Below are 21,180 nucleotides of genomic sequence, written 5' to 3'. Positions count from 1 at the left end.
TTGGTGCGTGGGGCCCCGAATGTCCTCAAGAGGTTCGCTAGTCATCCGCAACACCTGGCAAGAGGAGAGACAGAGTGGCGGCGGAAGGGCGCTGTCTTCGTCATCTGTTGGAAGGGTGTCCGACTCGTCCCCATGATTACGACGAGTCATGAACCCCATCCAAGAAGAGATCGTACAGAGGAAGAAGACACCTCGACAGGGCCGAGTTGTGTTTGAGGAGTTTCGTACCAAGCGGCCTACTGTCATTGGGCACTACAACAGGCACATGGGAGGAGTTGATCTCTTTGATCAGCTCATCCAGTACTATCCCTTCGACAGCCGGGAGAACCAGAAGGTGGACACAGAAGCTCCTCAAATACATCCTTCAGTTGGCCCTCCAAAATGCCTACATACTGTACTGTGGGTACCCCCCGCGGTGACAATCTTCCGAGGTTGACCCACGTACAGTTCCTAGAGGTAGCCGGGAATGCCCTCATCAACTTTGATCCGATGAGTGGCCTTCCATAACTGACCCCCTGCCCCGAGCTGCAGATCTGCCCCTAGAGGAAAGGGCAGATAGGAGGGCCAACTTCGCTCGACCTGCCGCCGCCCCTGCTGCCGCCGCCCCTGCTGACGACGCTGCTGCCGCCGCCCCTGCTGCCGCCGCCCCTGCTCCGCCGCCCCTGCTGCCGACGCCCCTGCTGACGACGCCCCTGCTGACGACCCCTGCGACGACGCCCCTCTTGCTGCCGAACCCGCCATCACCGCTTCTCGTCGGGTAGTGGACCCTGCGTGTCGGCTGCAGCCAGGGGAACACATACTGGAGGCCTTAGAAGGGCGAAGGCAGAACGGCCGCCGTGCCATATGAATGGCAGAAGGAGAGACACCCGGTTCTTCTGTCGTCTCTGCAAGTTGCTCTTTGCAGGATAGGGGAGTGTGACCGAAAGTATCACACTAAGGTCATGTATTGGAGCGCGCCCCCTAAACCGACAGCGGAGGGCGCACGGGGCCGCCGGTCCATCAGCAGTAAGGGCGCGCGTCTCCCCTCCTCCACCTGTACCTCGTCATGTCGAGTGGAAAAAAATGCAAGACTCTTCAATGGAGGAGGGAGAAAACAAGAATAGAACGAAGAGTCAGGATTACGAGTGAGTATTCTGCATTTATTTTATATTTAGTTTTATATTTATTACAATTTTTTATATATCTGAATGTGTGCATGATAAAATAATAATAAGACATTTCATTGTCACCTGCATTCCTTTTATTTATGTATTGGTACCAGAATCGAAGAATGTAATATATATATTTTACGTATAAAAAAAATTATTATATATATATATATATATATAATATATATATATATATATATATATATATATATATCTATATATATATATATATATAAATATATATATATATATATATTATAAATATGGGGGGTAAGCAAATTACTTACAGTCTAGTAATATTCAATCATTTACCTTCACTTTAAAACAAATTGCAAGTCTCTAGAACAATATCTCGATTTATGGTGAATATTTGAAAAAAACATATTTTTATTCCGTCCGCCGCGCGCCGATTCTCGGCCGAAAATCTCGGAAACGCGTAGGTCACATTCTCCTAATATTTGTGCCTTTTCATATTACGCTTATTTTATAGTTTTTATATATGGAAATGTGTGCAAAAACATGCACAACATAACAAAAAATATTGGAAGGTTGTAGCATTTATCATTTTTGAAATATTTGCATATAAAGTACGATAAGTACGAAAAAAAATACGATCGGTCAACTTTGACTCAACCGAAAAGGTCAAAAAACGCATTTATAACATAAAAATCTTACAGTCTAGTAATATTCAATCATTTATCTTCATTTAAAACATATTGCAAGTCTCTAGAACAATATCTCGATTTATGGTGAATTTTTGAAAAAAAAAATTTTTTCCCCTCCGCGCGACAATTTTTTGCCGGGAAAATCTCTGAAACGCGTAGGTCACATTCTCCTAATATTTGAGCCTTTTCATATTACGCTTATTTTTATAGTTTTATATATGGAAATGTGCGCAAAACATGCACAATATAACAAAAAATATTGGAACGAAGGTTGTAGCATTTATAATTTTTGAAATTTTTGCATATAAAGTACGATAATACGAAAAAAAAACTACGATCGGGTCAACTTTGAACTCAACCGAAAAGGTCAAAAAACGCATTTATAACATAACAAAAATCTTACAGTCTAGTAATATTTCAAATCATTTATCCTTCATTTTAAAACATATTGCAAGTCTCTAGAACAATATCTCGATTTATGGTGAATTTTTAAAAAAATATTTTTTTCCCCTCCGCGCGACGATTTTCGGCCGAAAATCTCTGAAACGCGTAGGTCACATTCTCCTAATATTTGAGCCTTTTCATATTACGCTTTTTTTAAAGGTTTATATATGGAAATGTGCGCAAAAACATGCACAATATAACAAAAAATATTGGAAGGTTGTAACATATATAATTTTTGAAATATTTTGCATATAAAGTACGATAAGTACGAAAAAAACTAGCGATCGGTCACTTTGACTCAACCGAAAAGGTCAAAAACGATATATAACATAAAAAACTCTTACAGTCTAGTAATATTCAATCATTTATCTTCAATTTAAAACATATTGCAAGTCTCTAGAACAATATCTCGATTTATGGTGAATATTGAAAAAAATATTTTTATCCGTCCGCGCGCCGATTCCTGCCGAAAATCTCGGAAACGCGTAGGTCACATTCTCCTAATGTTTGTGCCTTTTCATATTACGCTTTTTTTAAAGGTTTATATATGAAAATGTGCGCAAAAACATGCAAAATATAACAAAAAATTATTGGAAGGTTGTACTTTATCATTTTTGATTTGCATTAAAATACATAAGTACGAAAAAAAAACAAGGTTGTAGATTATCATTTTGAAATAATTTGCATAAAATACGGATAATACGAAAACTACGACGGTCAATTTGACTCAACCGAAAAGGTCAAAAAACGCATTTATAACATAAAAATCTTACAGTCTCGTAATATTCAATCATTTATCTTCATTTTAAAACATATTGCAAGTCTCTAGAACAATATCTCGATTTATGGTGAATATTTGAAAAAAATATTTTTTATTCCGTCCGCGCGCCGATTCTCGGCCGAAAATCTCGGAAACGCGTAGGTCACATTCTCCTAATATTTGAGCCTTTTTCATATTACGCTTTTTTTAAAGTTTTATATATGAAAATGTGCGCAAAAACATGCACAATATAACAAAAATTATTGGAAGGTTGTAGCATTTATCATTTTGAAATATTTGCATATAAAGTACGATAAGTACGAAAAAAACTACGATCGGTCAACTTTGACTCAACCGAAAAGGTCAAAAAACGCATTTATAACATAAAAATCTTACAGTCTAGTAATATTCAATCATTTATCTTCATTTTAAAACATATTGCAAGTCTCTAGAACAATATCTCGATTTATGGTAAATTTTTGAAAAAATATTTTTATTCCGTCCGCGCGCCGATTCTCGGCCGAAAATCTCGGAAACGCGTAGGTCACATTCTCCTAATATTTGAGCCTTTTCATATTACGCTTTTTTAAACAAAGTTTTATATATGAAAATGTGCGCAAAACAGGCACAATATAACAAAAATTATTGGATTAAGGTTGTAGCATTTCTCATTTTTTTTATATTTGCATATAAAAAAATTTTTTAACAAATTTCGACATTCGGTCAACTTTAACTCGTTCGAAATGGTAAAAAACTGCATTGTAAGCTAAAACTCTTACAGTATCGTAATATTCAATCATTTTCCTTCATTTTGAAACAAATTGCAAGTCTCTATAACAATATTTCGATTTATGGTGATTTTTTAAAATTTATTTTTTACATCCGCGCGCTACGAATTCATGCATCATTTTGTGATAATATTTCTCTGTGTTGCTTTATCGTTTTACAATGTGTTATATATCAAAATGATTGCAATTTAGTGCACATTACAACGAAAAAAAAAGTAACTTGTTACCTCTAACCGTTTGTCGCACAGCGCCATTTGAATACAATTATATATGAAATTTCGTTTTGCGCTATCATATATTGCATTATTTATATATGATAATGATAATTTTTTTCATTTCTGATGGTTGCATACTAAACTTCAAGCAATGAGAAAAAAAGGAGCCAAAAATGAACTCTTAATCTTGAAAACTAAGCGCGCTGTGATTTTTTGAAAAAAATATTTTTTCCACTTACGCGCTCACTCTCAAACCCCTCCGGCATACGGGAGTCATTTTTTTATTTACCTCTCCGGCGTTTAAGGGTTAATTTGTTTTGTTTTTAAGGCTAGAGTGTGTTTTCTCATACAGAGAAAAAACAAAAGCAGTGTAGATATGAGAATTGGCCAACTAATTGGCTGCTTCATGTCTGCTGCATTTGTAGACCCACATAAATTCTGTTCTTATTACTGAGGCAGGGCCTGTGTCTGTTCTTCCATGTGGGAGAGTGTACTAATGGGCTTCTTCTGAGGGAAAGGTTTGGCTAGAGGAAAAGGAAGGAGGCATTTGCCAATTCCACCGTAGATAACCTCGGATCTTGTTGGGACCTTTTTCTACCATCTTATACTCCTTTAATATCTTCAAAAAGTGCTTCTCTCTCTCTCATCAAGTATTCCTGAAAGGTTGTTATAAAAAGTGAACTTCAACTGGTAATTGACCAAATTGTTAACTGGGCTGATACAAATTATTTTAAATTCTCCAGTCTGTTTGCTTGTAGAGGAAGTTTGGTTCTTAGGGTTGACTTTTGACTATGAGATTGGTTCCTCACTGGGGGACATCAAAAGTCTTATGTTTGAAAGCTTTGAACTTTTAAAAAGCACTAGTCCACACAAGATGAGTTGCTGACCATAAAGCACTTTTTAAAGTAAACAAAGTTCTAGTTTGATCTAAACAGATGTATGTTTGTGAAATATATTCATCAGACACTCTTGGCCAATTGAAGATTTTAGATGCTGTGCACCAGTGGAGGTTGTGAATCATACTGCAGCTTACCAGTTGAAAATTAGATTAAAGTGATTGACATATGTATTTGTTACTGTAGTATATGTTTTTCAAAGGTATCCCCTAGGATTGCCTAGTCAGTTTTTGAGGCCCTGCTAACATGGAACTCAATAAAAAAAAATTGGTTTTTATTATTGCTGATATGGATGAATGATTTATAAAGCAATTTTTAATAGTATATGAAGGAAATAATTTGAAGAGCTCTAAATAAATGTTACTACAAGCTGTACGAACTTAATATTGTTCAGTGTCAGCAATTATTTTTCTCATTGCTTTGTATTTCACTTCCAATGCACTGTATTTCTTTGTTGTCACTTTGAAGAGAAATTGATATCAGCTTAATGTATTTATTATTTATATTAAGTCTTTCTATTCTGATGCAGAAACTGGAAGCTGTTGCTCGTGCAATCAGAGGAAACGATAAGCCATTTGGTGGAATACAACTTATACTGTGTGGTGATTTCTTGCAACTTCCACCGGTTACAAAACCTGGAGAGAAAAGAGTGTTTTGTTTCCAGACATCTGCCTGGGAAAGATGTATAGACCTCAATATGGAGCTTACTGACGTGCGAAGACAAAATGACCAGGAGTTCATTAACATATTGCAGTCTATTAGAATTGGAAGGTATGGATAGGACTCCCCAAGATGTTATGTACAGGTAAAGTAGGTTTAAGAAATTTGATCATATATTTACCAATTTTCGTAAGTGCAGCACTTTACTTCCACGAATGCTATAACCTATTTATTTTCTTTGTCTATCAACCATATTGTGTTAGAAATCACTCTTGTGAAACAAGTATCTTATACTAATATGTTTTATATCAAAGAAATGCTTAACTAGGAGTCATTCAGAATATGATGGTGTGTTCTTGTAAAATGTAATCTCCCAAAATGAAAATAAACCTGTTTATCTTGATCATTATTACGTATTGTCACTAAAATTTGCACATCTTATTGTTTCATCACAACCCAATTAATTGTATACTTTATATGTCAACATTGTCATCATCAAATGTCCTCTTGACTCAACAATCCTTTATGTAACCAACGGAAGAATCATCTTAGACTAACGATGCATATTCCTCCTGGACCGTACTCAGTTCCTCCTGAATTTAAGTGAGTCAGCAGCACTTTTTAGAGCTCTGCATAGAATTCCAAAGTTTACGTCCTCATTGCGGAATCACTATTTTTCAATCTAACCATTATCTCATGATTTTTTAACTTCTTTCCTTTCAGTGATTAATCAACTGTAGTTTCTGCACCTCAACAGGTACTTTTCAATCACCAGGGTGCTGACATATTGTGGCTAACTGAATAGTTGCACTTAATTCTTGCAGTAGATTTTTATAGCTTTTTCAGTGTTTTTTGCATGCAAGTTGTAGTAAATAAACAGGAGAAATAAAAGCTGGAGTAGCCTGGGTGGATTTTGACACTATTGTTGCAGAAGAGGCTGGACAGTAAAGAAACTAGGAAAAATGCTGAGGTGGTTATGATTACCTCTTAAATCCAGCACGCTGTAAAGATTTTGGAACTGAAGCTAGATCCATAAATACATAAGCAAAGTTATCTCCAATGAAAACAGTCTGTGAAACTCAAAAATATGTAGCATACAAAAGAACCGTAGTTTACGTATAGTATAATCGTTTATCATCCAAACTCATGTCTCATGTAGTCTTAAAATTTTATTAAAACATAAGATTTCATCATATACTTCTTGTAGTGTGAGATGTATTTTCAGTATTATACACTAGGCTAGGCTTTTTATGTCTCAGTTTTGGTAGATACCACTGATATGCATATTATAGCTGAGTTAGCTTTTAACTAAGAAATAGGCCTAGAAGCTCAGGTTCGTTGGGTTGAATGCAGATGTTCACACATTACAGCAGTCTTCCCATCCTTGTGACTTGTCTAAGAATTCAATACTATTTTCTATAATTAACAACCACTTACTACTGCATGCGATACACTTGGCATAAACAACTGTAAGCACTGACATAAACAGTCAAATCAAGACAGCCATTTGCCAAAGTCAGTTACCATAACTAACACACATTTGAGGGGCACGCCGACGCCATAAGGCCCCATTATAAAGTAAATGCTAACTTCATTATGCTTGATGGGATTTGCTTCAAGTTTGTACCGCTTATTCTTCAACTTATACTGAAATTTTTCTCAGAATTAGGTAGAAATTCAAGTTTTAAGTTTTTTTTTCTTTCTTTCAAGAAATCATGATGTCACATAAAAAATATGCAAAAAAAAAAAAAAAAAAAAAATCACTCAAAAATCAAGATATGTCGTGATACTACTACACTCTGAAAAGTTTAATGCATTGGTTCAGTTCTTCTTGGAGTTATAAGAATTTATTTTTAATATTTTTTTGTAAACAAAAAGGGATTTTGACGAAGGAAAAATCTATTTCTGGGTGATTGGCTCGTGTCGCCCTATGAAAGGATCCTTAATATAATTCTTTCTAGGTAAAATTAATCTAAAATTACCAGAGAAAAACAAAATTAAGAAAATGTCAGTAAAACTGACTCGCTCGCTCTTAAAAAGAAGTGTCGGTATGGCAATAGGGGCGAGTGGGAACACTACCACGAGACATTCACCAATTAGAACTTCCAATCAGAATCCCCACAAGAGAGAGCTGATACCAACGGGCGATGCGGCCCGTACTACTACTACTAGAGGACGCCACGGACAGCAGCGCCCCTAGCGGACATCCTTAATCTAAAACAAAAACATCTGTCCTGCATGGGGGGGTAAACAATACAGGGTGGGTTTCATAGGGCGACACGAGCCAATCACCCAGAAATAGATTTTTCCTTCGTCAAAATCCCTTTTCTGGCTCAGCTCGTGTCGGCCTATGAAAGAGTACCAGAGAAACAGACAAGATGGAAAAAAGGACAAATGAAAAGCAGTTGTAAAATGAGGGATATAATATAAGTAAATCAATTACAGCATATAAACTAAGTACTTAAGCCTAACTTATTCCTAAACAGTAACATAAAAGAAAGTTAGTAATGTAAAGTACTTAAAATTACAGTAAACATAGTAAATTATAATAATGCAGTGTAATATTAACAAAATAGATTTACTTAGATAAATTATTTACAAAATATACAAACACATTGTGTCCTACCCTAGCATAAAAATAAGGGTAGGTACACTGAAGTACATTATCAGTACAAAGTGTGGATGTCCCTAGCAAAAAATAAGGGACAATCCACTAGAATGATTTCAGCGGCTAAGGCTAGGATATCCGAGTAGCATGGCGATAGGGTGAGGCATGTTGGATGAGGTAGGTAGAAAGGAGACCTGGATCTGTACTACGACTACTATACAGTATCAGGAGAAACAATGTTTCCCGCTGCTACTGCTGAAAATTTTAAAGATTCCAAGGACTTTAGATAATGACGTTTAAAGACTGTCGGAGATTTCCATCCAGTATACTTTTTAGATCCTCAAAATTCATATGTTGAAAGTAATTAATTGAGGTGGCTACTCCCCTGATGTCATGTGCTTTGGAATGAATCAGGATTGGCTTGTTTAATGAAGTAAAGGATTTGTTGTCTAATACCTTGTACTGACAAAGTACCACCTTTTTCTCTCACGAAGAGAGAACCTGAGGATCTTGAGGATGTACGAGATAGAAAGGCTCTTAAAGTTGATACTGGGCAGAGAGAAGGGTCTTGGGGAAGTGGGATGACTTTCCAAGGGGCCCACCTTGCAAGAGGATCCTCATTTTTAGCCAAAAAACTACGATCCGGAGCAAGCAGAACTTCTCCTGAGGGGAGGAATTCCACATGACCCGCATCTCTGGATAGAGCCGACAGTTCTGAAATTCTAGCTCCTGAAGCTAGGCTTAATAAGAATAATGTCTTTCTAAGAAGCATTATGAATGTACAAGACGAGTTGTCAGTATCTGAAGCTAGTTTGAGGACATCATTTAAGAACCATGAAACTGCAGTAGGCCTTTGAGAAGGTCTTAAGTCTAGCACAGGCTTTAGGAATAGACGTGAAATAAGATTCAGTCAGATCTATCTGAAAACCTAACTGAAAGATCTTCTTCAAAGCCGATTTATGAGTAGTAATAGTGCTAGCTGCTAAACCTTTTTTCAAACAAGGATCTGAAAAAGGATATAGCTAGATTAACTGTCATGGTTGTAGTGTTTGATTCTTTCAGGAAGGATGCTAATTTTTTAACAGCTGAGTCATATTGTCTAATAGTTGACTCTCTCTTATCTGATTCTAGGAAGAGAATATTTTGTGGATCAATATTAGCATCTTTATTAGCCGCAAACTTCATGAAGTCCATAAAGTTAGGGTCTGAAGAATTCCTGAGGAAGCGAACACAGTCCTCATTTGTACTGATTGTGACAGCTTGGGATTGGGAATCCGTTGAGGTCGGAGACCCAATTCCAGAAGAAGAGGATACCAGTTGCTCTTGGGCCAGTCCGGTGCAATCAGAGCTACTATTCCCTTGAAAGTCCTCAGCTTGCTTAAGACTTTCAAGAGAAGATTCACTGGAGGAAAAACATAAATTTTTCTCCACTGATCCCAATCTAACGACAGGGCGTCCGTGGCATAAGCCAGAGGGTCCAGGTTGGGGGCCACATAGCAAGAGAGCTTGTGGTTCGCTTGTGAGGCGAAGAGATCTACTTGGAGACCTGGGACTCTCCGGACATCCACTGGAATGACCCGTCGTCTATGGGGGACCATTCTGATTCCAGAGGAAACTGACCGGGACAAAGCGTCTGCTATCACATTTCTTACCCCCGCCAGGTGAGTGGCGGACAGATGCCATTTGTGTTTGTTTGCTAGGGCAAAGATGGCTATCATGACATGATTCACATGCTTGGATTTGGACCCTCCCCTGTTGATGCAATGAAACTACCACTGCACTGTCCAAAACTAGCCTTAGATGAGACTTTTTCGGGGGAAGCAGTCTCTTCAAGGTAAGAAATACTGCCATTGCTTCAGAACGTTTATGTGGAGCTGGCGAAATTGAACTGACCAAGTCCCCTGAACTGTTTGAACTGAGAATATCCCCCCCACCCGGACAGGGAGGCATCCGTGTGAATGGTTAACACTGGAAGGGGATATTGAAGGGGTACTTTCTTGGCTAAGTTCTTTACTTTTGACCATGGACGGAGTTGATTGCGAAGGATCTGTGGAATTACTGACAACTTGTCTCGAGATTTGGTGTTTGCTCTCGATCGCCAAACTCCGATTTATATCTTTTAGCCTTGCTTTCAGGAGGATATCTGTTACCGAAGCAAACTGAAGGGACCCTAGGATTCTTTCCTGGTTTCTCCTTGATGTTTGTTTGCATCTGAGAAATTGCCTGACAGATTTTGCTATTTCCTTCCGTTTGGCCACTGGAATTGACAGATTGTGGGAAGACAAATCCCATTGGATTCCCAGCCACTGAAAACGAGACTCCGGGGTAAGTCTGGATTTCGTTTTGTTTATCTGGAACCCCAGATGTTCCAGAAAGTGAACTACCTTTTTGGTGGCTTTGAGACATTCCTCGACAGTTGGTGCCCAGATCAACCAATCGTCGAGGTATGCTGCTACCATGATTCCCTGAGTTCTCAATTGCTGCACAACCACTTCTGCTATTTTCGTGAATACCCTGGGGGCTACATTCAGACCAAAGGGCATCACTTTGAATGAGAATGTCTGATTTCCTAGCCTGAATCCTAGGAATGGGCGGAAGTGTCTGGCTATAGGGATATGATAGTATGCGTCTGTAAGATCGATGGAGCATGTGACGGCTCCACCCCGCGGGAAGTAAGGTCCTTACTTGCGAGAGGGTAAGCATCTTGAACTTGTCGCAACGAATGAAAGAGTTTAGCTTTGACAAGTCTAAGATTACCCTTCTTTTTGTTGAGCCTTTCTTTGGCACGCTGAATAAGCGACCTTGAAATTTTAGATGCTTGACTCTCGCAATAGCTCCTTTCTGAAGGAGTTCCTCCGCGTAATCTGTCAATTCCTTTGATGGTATTTGGCGGAATGATTTGATTGGAGGAGGATCTTTGATCCAACTCCAACCCAATCCTTTGGACACTATGCTCTGTGCCCAATTGCTGAACCCCCACCTGTGACGGAAGAGGAACAGCCTCCCTCCTACCTGGGGAGCCTCATTGTTGATGGGCGGGTTGACCACCACGCCCTCCTCTGAACTGCCTGCTCCTTGTCGCCCTTCCTGCGCCACGCTGGCGAAAGTAGCCTCTCGCCCTACCTCTCGATTGCTTGTTAAAGGGAGGGTAGCCCTGACCTTCATACGTAGGGGTTTGAAAAGCCGGCGAGAGTGCGTAGGAGTCGAAGGTTGTGATTGAGGAGACAGCAGGAGGATGGGCTGGTTCTGTTTAGAACTAGTAGGTTGTCCCTGTTGGGTAACCGGGACGGCCTGAACAAATTGCTGCTGTTGCTGTTTCTGGTAAGGCTGGAACCTTTTACCAGACTTCTTTGGTTTCTTACCAGCAGTGGGGACGGATTCTTGCTTCTTCTTGGATGAAATACCCCACCTAGCTCTAAGGCTCTGGTTGAGCCTAGCAGCCTCGTGGGTTTGTACCTCATTTACAGCGGACTCTGGGAAGAGATCCGCTCCCCACATGCTAGAAGCCAGGAGTCTATTAGGCTCGTGCCTAATAGTGCACTCCTGCAGAACGTGCTTTCGGCAATTCCTCCTAGCTTGGAAGAAGTCGAAAGCATCCGTTCTGAACCGTCTGAAGCTGGGATTTTGGCCAAGATCTTAAACAGAGGTTCCGTAGCATACGAGAGAGCAGCCATCTCCGTTATGATCAGTGAATTGAGGGACCTGCCAAACCTAGTTCGCGCGTCGAACTAACGCCTGAATCAAGGAATCAGGCAGCCGTGGAAGGCTTCTCGCCGAACTGGTCCATGGTGCAGTCCGGTTTGAGCTTGCCAAGCGTGAACGTGGCTGGCAAGTTCTCCCACAATTCTCCAAAAGCTGGGAAGAGCGGAGAAGTAGACTCCGCCTCCCTTAGCTGTGGCATGGGCTCATCCTTGAGGACTGCCTGAAGAGTCCTCTCTACTATTTTTGTAGCGAACGGAAGAGAAGCCTCCTCTTCCGTCGCAAAAATAGTGAAAGGACTCTTATAGGCCTGGAGCTTGGTGTTTGTGCACTCCCAGTCCTCAAGGCAGTGAACCCATTCCCGTTGGGCATGATCCTACTGTAGAGAACATCCTCCCTAGAGATCTTGTCTTCCCGAGTAAGAGCCGCTACGGTCAGCCTAGCATAGCCGATGAAAGGCTGCGTCAAACCCGGAGGATAAAACTCGAAGTCCTCAATCCTTCGAGTTCCACACTCCGGGATAGAAATCATACCATCCTTAAATGGAGCGTAGGCGGCTACTCTCCATGGGTTCTCCATAGAGAAAGCTGGCAGAGAGTCGTATGGCGGGAGCTGGAAAATACCAGCACTTGGCACTGGGGAGACTGGAAGGGGGACCTGAGAGAGCCCAGCTACTCGGTCCACATTCTCTCTAACTCTGTTAGAGAGATCGGTTGGATGGACTGGCCTGATTGAGACAGAGTGCTCGACAGTTGTGCGAACATCTGCTCAAATTTCGTCCCCAGGGCGGAGACTTGCGAGCCGACCATCTCGCCCACCTGTTGCATCACCACTGCTGAGAAAGCAGTGGGATCAAAGGTGCTGGGTCCCGCTCCTCCCACCGGCGTTACCGGAGTGGATACGGTGGAGGCCGGAGAAGGCATTGGCTCGGCGGGAGCGCGAGCCTTCTCCTTAGAAGCCTTGCTTCTAGAGCTCTTCGAGTGAGAAGAGTTCGGCTTGGCCTTCACCGCGTCAGCGTAAGAAGTCGCAGACTTCTTAGCCGAAGAAGACGAAGATGACTTCTTAGAAGTCGTCTTAGTTAGGGTCTTTGGCGGTTCTCTCTGTCCCTTCACCTTTGGGGGTACAGAGAGAGCGGGAGAGCGGGTAGGGATCTCAGATCCCACAAAGCCTTGGAAAGAAGCACTTGAAGAAGGGACAGGAGAAGATCCAGGAGCGCCCAAGGAAAGACCTTGGGCGCCCGACACACCTACCTCAGCCAACAAATCCTCTGCCCCTACCGCCATAGGCTCGATGTTGACGTCCGGGACCGACTCCTGTGTGGCTACGACCCCGAAAGATTGCTGCATATCTTGCTGGATGGAGGCTATGAGAGGGGCTGCGGACAAGGGGTCAACATTACCCTGTTGACTTGCCCGCGGGGAAGATCTGGAGGACGGGCCAGCCTTCTTGTCAAGGATGTAAGGCTGGCCTTTGGCGGCGTTCTTCCCGAAGCCGCCTACCCACGCTTTCAGGGTAGCAAGGGCGACCTCTCTCACACCAGTAGCCTGAAAGAAAGGTGAGATGAGCTTCTAATGGCGGAACGGGTTTAACAAACTTATGTCTAAGTTGTTTGTAAAATGATAAAGAAGCCTATAATCGACTTACCCCCTCCACCACTGACTGACTAGGTCGTAGCAGATGGCGCAGGCTTCCGGGTGCCAGACGATCATATCGTTGAATGGCGTGGCACATGGAGCGTGAGACCTGCACTCATCGTGCCGATGGGTCTACATAACGTCGTCGTTGCATCCCAGGACCTGACAGTTGGTAGCCTGTAAGTGGAAAGATACATGAGTATCAGGAGAACACTTACAGCCTAACAGTTGCTCCGCTGGTGCCGGAGCGAGAAAGTTAGATTAAACCAGAGCCCCGCCATAATACGTGTGGTAACAAAGTTGGTTGGTTGTCCTAGGCTATTGCTCCGCTGGCGGCGGAGACAAGAGATAGAATCCAACCAGTGTGGTGGTAAAAGGAAACCACGACGAATAATGGCGGGATGGTAACATATGAATAATAAAATTAAACAAATCATCGTAAAATTAGGGTATATCCTTAAAATAACAATAATATCAAACCTTTCTCCACCCGTCGACTAGGAAAGAGTGCCCGGGGGTAAGAAGCAAGCTCCCTTCCGGTAGCGGGGGGGGAGAGATGTAAGATATAGTAGGCAAGCAACCGACCACTAGTAGTGACCACCCCGCCCGCTGGCGGAGCCAGTAATCTATAACCAAAGGTGCCCCGGCTGCGACGGAAGGCTCCGTTCGTTATAGAAAGGGAAGGTGGCTGAGCAACTGGGGAAGGGGGGGGGAGGGTCTCGGCGTAACACGGCGGGAGAGAGAGAGGGGGGGGGGTTGGCCTACTCCTCCCCGTCTCAACAACTACCCGCTCGGAGAACTCGGTACCCTATGAGTGGTCGCCCATATACCCCCCGCTGGGAGGAACCCCTGGCCACCTCAGAGAGAGAGGGAGGAAGGCAACTGAGGTTGTCATGACAACCAAGGGGTCCCCAGCGCCTCCCTATACCTGGTAGGGAGGGAAGGGGAAGGGGAAGGTGCGATGGAACACCGTGACCGCAAGTGGCCTAAGCCGCGAGCAACACAACCGTGGGAGGGCCATGTGAACCAGGCTGTACCAATACATGGGACATGCACCTAGGCTAGCCTAACACCCTAAATAGAATAAATTTACATCGTAAGATGGAAAAGACACTTTAGTAGAAGAAAAAGAAGCCCAGGAGGGGGCAAACTGTTCCGAGGAACAGAAGCCTACTCGGAGCCAGCGATAGCCGATGAAGAGCAAGAGCCGGGATGCTGGGAGGCTCTGGAACAAAATAATAGCCCTAAATACCAAACTAAGAGAAATGGTAAAGGGGCTAATCTAGCTAAGAAAACTCCCGATGGTAAAAAACGCATGAAACGTAATAATAAGTAAGCCCATAAGTAATAAGAAGTCCCAGTATGGAGGTACCGGGAATTCTTAACGAGGCAGCATGGCGCCGCCACGAGACAACCGGGAAACCGTATATGACCTATTAGAAGGAAAATACTGGTTCCCGGAAGACAAAAAATACAGTAAAACATTACTTATGAGGCACTTAACTTAGCCGTTGCGATGGCAGAACGTTCCATGATGATGTGATAAAAATCCCCGTAAAAAGCACAAGCACAAAGAAAATGCGTCTGAACGCTGGCGCTAATAATTAAGGATGACCGCTAGGGCGCTGCTGTCCGTGGCGTCCTCTAGTAGTAGTAGTAGCGGCCGCATCGCCCGTTGGTATCAGCTCTCTCTTGTGGGGATTCTGATTGGAAGTTCTAATTGGTGAAATGTCTCGTGGTAGTGTTCCCACTCGCCCCTATTGCCATACCGACACTTCTTTTTAAGAGTGAGCGAGTCAGTTTTACTGACATTTCTTAATTTTGTTTCTCTGGTAATTTTAGATTAATTTTACCTAGAAAGAATGATATAAGGATCCTTTCATAGGCCGACACGAGCTGAGCCCAGAAATACTGTTTTGAGAAAATGGAAAGGGAAAAAGAAAAAAATTACATATGCTTCTTTTGTAATAACTATATAACTATGCAAGTTAGGCTGATTTTTGCACTAAAACTATTTTGTCATAAAAGAAATATGTCCTAAAATTCACAATGAAATCAAGTGAATAGAAATGTGATTTTTTACATAATGCCCTGAAATTTACAATATAATGGAATGAACAGAAATTCAATTTCTAGACTTCTACACTTTACCTAAAATTTGCATCTACGTTCTCATGCAAAATTTGTAGATGAACCCATCAAGAATGATGGTGATAACACCCAAACCATCATAGTGATGAATGTGCAGGGTTTAGTTACGAGTAACTCAAAAAGAAAAATAGAGATCTTAGAAGAACAAACCCAAACTAAAAAAAAAAAAAAAAAAAAAAAAAATATAATGAATGAAGTGAAACCTGGTATTCCCAAGAGGCTGGTAATGATGATCAGATACAAGGGTTCCAAACTTTTAGATCAGATAGAAAAAATAGGAATCAAGGGGGAACTACAAATTATGGGAGGGACGTAAAACAAGGAAAAATATATGAGAAATATAGTAACTCAGAATGTGAATTGATAGCGGTAAAATTTTAATCTGAAAAATTAATGAATATCGTAATATATAGATTCCCTAATATTAAAGAGTTTGACACAATAACAGAAAAATTGGATGATATATGTAGAAATCACAAAGATTGGACTATTCTCCTATCTGGAGACTTTAACTTTCCTTTCGTAGATTGGAAAGAACGAATAGGAGATTGTGGTTGTATTTGTACATATAAAAAAGAGAGTAATAGTAGTGCAGAAGATAAGAGGCAATTAAAAAAACTATTAGATATGCTACTAGAACAACATTCAACAAATAAATCACCTGCCTACAAGAAAGGAAAATACTTTAGACCTAGTTTTTATGAATGAGGTGAATTATGTTAAAGAAATAATAGTTTATAATGCAAGTATTTCAGACCATAATATCATAGAATTAACAGTCCATTCCAAAGCAAGTGAAAAGAGAGATAAGCAAGAGATGAAAAAGTGGGAAGGATATGGAAAATACAATTTCTATCGTAAGAATATAAAATGGTTTGAAATAAATGAAGAATTAAACAAAGATTGGGATAACATAGTCGTAAGTGTTGATATACAGGTAAATACGGATATATTATATAAAATATTAGAGAAAATAGTTGATAAATATATACCGAAGAAGAAAAGTAAACATTAGTCATGCATACCAAGAGACAGAAGGATCTTGTTCCAGAAAATCAGAAAGTGGAAAAAAGGTCTTGCAAAAGAAAAGAATGCATGGAAAATGATGGAACTTGAGTATATCTTCGTTTTACCAGACCACTGAGCTGATTAACAGCTCTCATAGGGCTGGCCTGAAGGACTAGATGTTTTTACGTGACTAGGAACCAATTGGTTACATAGCAACGTGACTTACAGCTTATTGTGGGATCCGAACCACATTATATCGAGAAATGAATTTCTATCACCAGAAATAAATTCCTCTGGTTCCGCATTGGCCGAGGCGAGAATCGAACTTCGGACCACTGGGTTAGTAGCTGAGCGCGAAATCCACTCGCCCAACGTGGAACACCCGTGATGGAACTAAAAAAGTAAGATAGAAAATGTAGATGAAATTATTATACAATCAGAAGAAAATGAAAAATGGGACTTGGAAGAAAAAAACCCTAGTAAATATCAAGCAAAACTCCAAACTATTGTACTCATATGTGAAAAAGATGAATAAAAGAAAAATAGAAATAGGCCCTCTTAAGAAATGAAGGGAGATTAACAAATGAAAAAAGGAAGTATACAACATATTAGCAGAAAGATATAAGAGAATTTATCCCTAGAATTGATAATGATACAGAAATAAGGGATGAAAATAGTGATTATTTATTACACAGATATTACTGAAGCCGATATTGTGCAGGCTATTAATGAAATTAAAAATGGATCAGCAGCTGGGCCAGATGGTGTCCCTGCCATATTGTTAAAGAAAGTAGTTCATTCTATCGCAAAGCTGCTTGCAATATTATTAAGGCAAAGTGTACTAGATACAGGCAAGATTTATATAATGAGCATAAATAGCATATATTACCCTACTTTCAAAAGTGGGATCAAGACTAGAGGCAAATAATTATAGGCCTGTGAGTCTAACATCACATATTATGAAAGTGTATTAAAGGGTAATGAAGAAAAATATTATGAAATATTTAATAAAAAGTAATTAGTTTAATATAGGACAACGTGGTTTTGTACCTGGAAAAAGTATACAAACCCAACTGTTAGTCCACCATGAGAACATATATAAAAATATGATAAATGGAAAAGAAACAGATGTGGTTTATCTAGACTTTGCAAAAGCTTTTGACAAGGTAGACCATAATATATTAGCAAAGAAAATTAGAAAACATAATATAGTGGTCAAAGTAGGAAGATGGATAAAAGAATTTATACACAACAGAAAACTGATAGTTATTGCAAATGATGAGAAACCGGATGAAGCTAAGGTAATATCCAGTGTGCCACAAGGTACGGTGTTAGTTGCATTGCTGTTTGTTATTATGATTGCAGACATAGACAGTAATGTTAAGGACTCTGTAGTGAGTAGTTTCGCTGATGACACAAGAATAAGTCAAGAAATTACTTGTGATGAGGAGGTATTTACCTCTGATAAATTTGAATCAATAAATTATTCACTAATAAGGAAGTGCTGCTGTGGTAGTGTTTTTCACTCGCCCCAAGAATTCATACCGACACCTTTTTTAGAAAGGGGTGAGCGAGTCAGAATATTCTGGCATGTCCAATTAGCAGTTCTCTGGTATTTTAGCAATATTTTACCTTAGAAATAAGAAATAACGCTAAAGGAATGTATTTCATTAGGCGACACGGCTTCCTCACCCAGAAATAGATTTTTCCTACGTCAAAATCCCTTTTTTAGCCTTGCTCTTAAGGGTTAAACATAATTTTGTTTTCTATACAATTTTAACATCAGTAAAATTAAAGTTCCTATGGATATTTTTGATTCAGTCCTCAGCGTTGGTGATATCTTGTTCAAAATTGTCTTCGTTGTTGTCAATTCCATTCATTAAAAGAATCTGTTGACATTCCTCATATGCAAGCATTTGGCTAAAACAGATAGACCAATATATATATATATATATATATATATAATATATTATATATATATATATATATATATATAATATATATATATATATATATATATATATATACACACACACACACATATACATATACACATATACATATACATATATATATATATTATTTTAATGTATGACACTTACCTGGCAGGTATATATATAGCTATATTCTCTGTTCCACCTGGCAGAAATTTTCAAATCCCGCGGCAAACGCTAGTAACCTATTAGTAGTTCAGAGTTCAGGCAACCACCACCCCGTTACCGTGGCGCTAACGCCAGGAACCGTTCCCACTGGGCCAGATTTTCTCTGCCAGCCGAACCGGCAACATTGTTGGTGGTTCCCTGCTAGGATTTTCATTCTCGTTGCTGACTTTCATGGATTTTGGTATCGTACTTGGAAACGTTAGCTTGGCATTCGCTTTGGATTGTTCTTTAAATATGTCTGACACTGGTAGTATGTTTAGAGTTTGTGTGAAAGAGGGGTGTAAGGTAAGGTTGCCGAAGGCTTCGGTCGACCCTCATACTATTTGCAAGAAGTGTAGAGAGAATGTGTGTACTTGGGAGACGGGGACGTGGTTCCGATCAAGAGGAAGAAGATCGATCGTTCGAAAGAGGACTGTCGGTACGGCCCTTACGTTCCTGGATGTCGACAAGAGAGACTCCCCCGTCCTCTTGCTTGTCTTCTCTTCTCTCTCCGTCGGGTAGAGTTCAAGATCGCTCTCCTTTACGTCTTAGTCCTTCTCGTCATCCTTCTCCTTCTACGGCTGTCCGTCAGGAAGATAGTACTAAGGATTTCTTAAGGGAAATGCAGTCTAAGCTTGCAGTTCTCGTTAGTTCATGGGATGCGCCTTTGCAAGGACCTTCGAGGCGTAAGGACGATTTCCTTCCCGTTAAGTCTTCCAAGAAGACGGAAGACAAGTATTCGCTTGCCGAGGATTTAGGACGCACTGGCTCTACGAGGACGGGCGACCGCTTAGTGTTTCAGGACGCAGGAAGAAGAAGATCATTTCTGAAGAAACAGGACGCGGAACCGCTTGTGGACGCAGGACGCAGGCGGCAGGAAGCAGATGTGTCTACGATGGACGCAGGACGCAGACGGCAGGACATCGATACTTCGTTGATTGCAGAACGCAGATGGCAGGACGCCGATACTTCGTTGGTGGCAGGATGCAGGCGGCAGGACGTTAATCCGTCAGCAAAGCGTCAGAACGATAGTGATCTGCAAGACATTTCTTCAGCAGAAGAAGAATTGGACTTTGTTGAGGAGAAGAATGTGGAACTGTCTTCGGATTACAAGATCCTCACTTCACGTCTTCTTTCTATTTTCGAAGGGGAATTCAACCTACGGCGCCTTTATCTCCCCTGTCTCGGTTTTCCAAGACTAAGACTCCAAAGAAGTCCTCATTTCTCAAGATGACTCTGTCGATTTCGGCTAAGAAGGCTCTTCAACGAGTGAACTAAGGTCTGAAGGACAAGAAAGAAGCGGGGAAATCTTTCGCTTTTCCCCCAGCCAAGTTAGCATCGAAGTCCGGAGTATGGTACGCTATGGAGAAAGTCTTGGCCTGGGAGTACCTGCCTCCTCCCAGGGGGACTTCTCCAGTATAGTGGACAGCTCGCACAGACAGGCGTTGCAGTCTGCCAAGGTCTGGTGGACTTCGTCCGAGTTTGACCATCTTTTTAAAGGAATTTTTAGGACTTTCGAAGCCTTCAATTTTCTAGATTGGTCTTTGGGTGCGTTGGCAAATTCCTTAGAAGACGAGAATTCTCAGGATAACGGATGTGGCTAAGAGCATTATGTCCTGCATGGACAAGGCTCTGAGAGATGGAGCGAATGAACTGGCATCATTGTTCACAGCAGGAGTACTGAAGAAGAGGTCGCTTTTGTGCTCTTTCGCTTCAAAAGGTGTTTCCAACTCTCAGAAATCGGAGTTGATGTTCTCTCCCCTTTCAAACCAACTGTTCCCTTCAGAGGTTATTAAGGATATAGCGCTGGCGCTTTCTCAGAAGGCCACTCAAGATCTTCTCTCTTCGTCAGTAAGGAAGTTTTTACCATCCAAGTTGGTTAAGAAAACTCCAAAGGAATCAAGGCCTTCGCAACAGCCCTTTCGAGGCAGAACTTTCGCTCGACCCGCCTTTAGAGGCAAGAGAGTACCCGCGAAAAGAGGAGCCAAGAAACCACCTCTAAAACAATGAGAACTCAGTCCTCCAGACAGCAGTAGGAGCCAGACTTCAAGAATTTTGGGAAGTTTGGCAGAACATGAAGGCAGATCCCTGGGCCATCAACGTAGCTCGGGAAGGGTACAAAATTCCTTTCTTAAAGAGACCTCATCTCGCAACATCTCCGAGAGCCCTAGGGTCAAATTACAACGATTTAGTGAAGAAAACGGCACTGTGGGACCAAGTCTCTTCCATGCTAGAGAAAGGAGCCATAGAACCTGTTCTGGATCACGAATCTCCGGGATTCTACAACCGGTTGTTCCTGGTTGCGAAGCCCTCGGGAGGTTGGAGGCCAGTTCTGGACGTAAGTCAACTAAATATTTTCGTGG

The 21,180-nt window shown here is 41.1% G+C and overlaps 1 protein-coding gene across 1 annotated transcript in view; it reads left to right on the top strand.

Annotated features, from left to right (window-relative positions):
• LOC135215280 (ATP-dependent DNA helicase PIF1-like) overlaps positions 1 to 21,180 on the top strand; it is a 72,715-nt gene that overhangs the window by 15,128 nt on the left and 36,407 nt on the right. The window contains exon 2 of the mRNA XM_064249825.1: positions 5,446 to 5,687. Within this exon, the coding sequence (XP_064105895.1) occupies positions 5,446 to 5,687 (242 nt within the window). The remainder of the gene's footprint in view (positions 1 to 5,445; positions 5,688 to 21,180) is intronic.

The sequence above is a fragment of the Macrobrachium nipponense genome, chromosome 5, assembly GCF_015104395.2.
Source record: "Macrobrachium nipponense isolate FS-2020 chromosome 5, ASM1510439v2, whole genome shotgun sequence".
In the NCBI taxonomy this organism is placed as follows: Eukaryota; Metazoa; Arthropoda; class Malacostraca; order Decapoda; family Palaemonidae; genus Macrobrachium; species Macrobrachium nipponense.
This window is presented reverse-complemented; position numbering and strand designations above follow the sequence as displayed.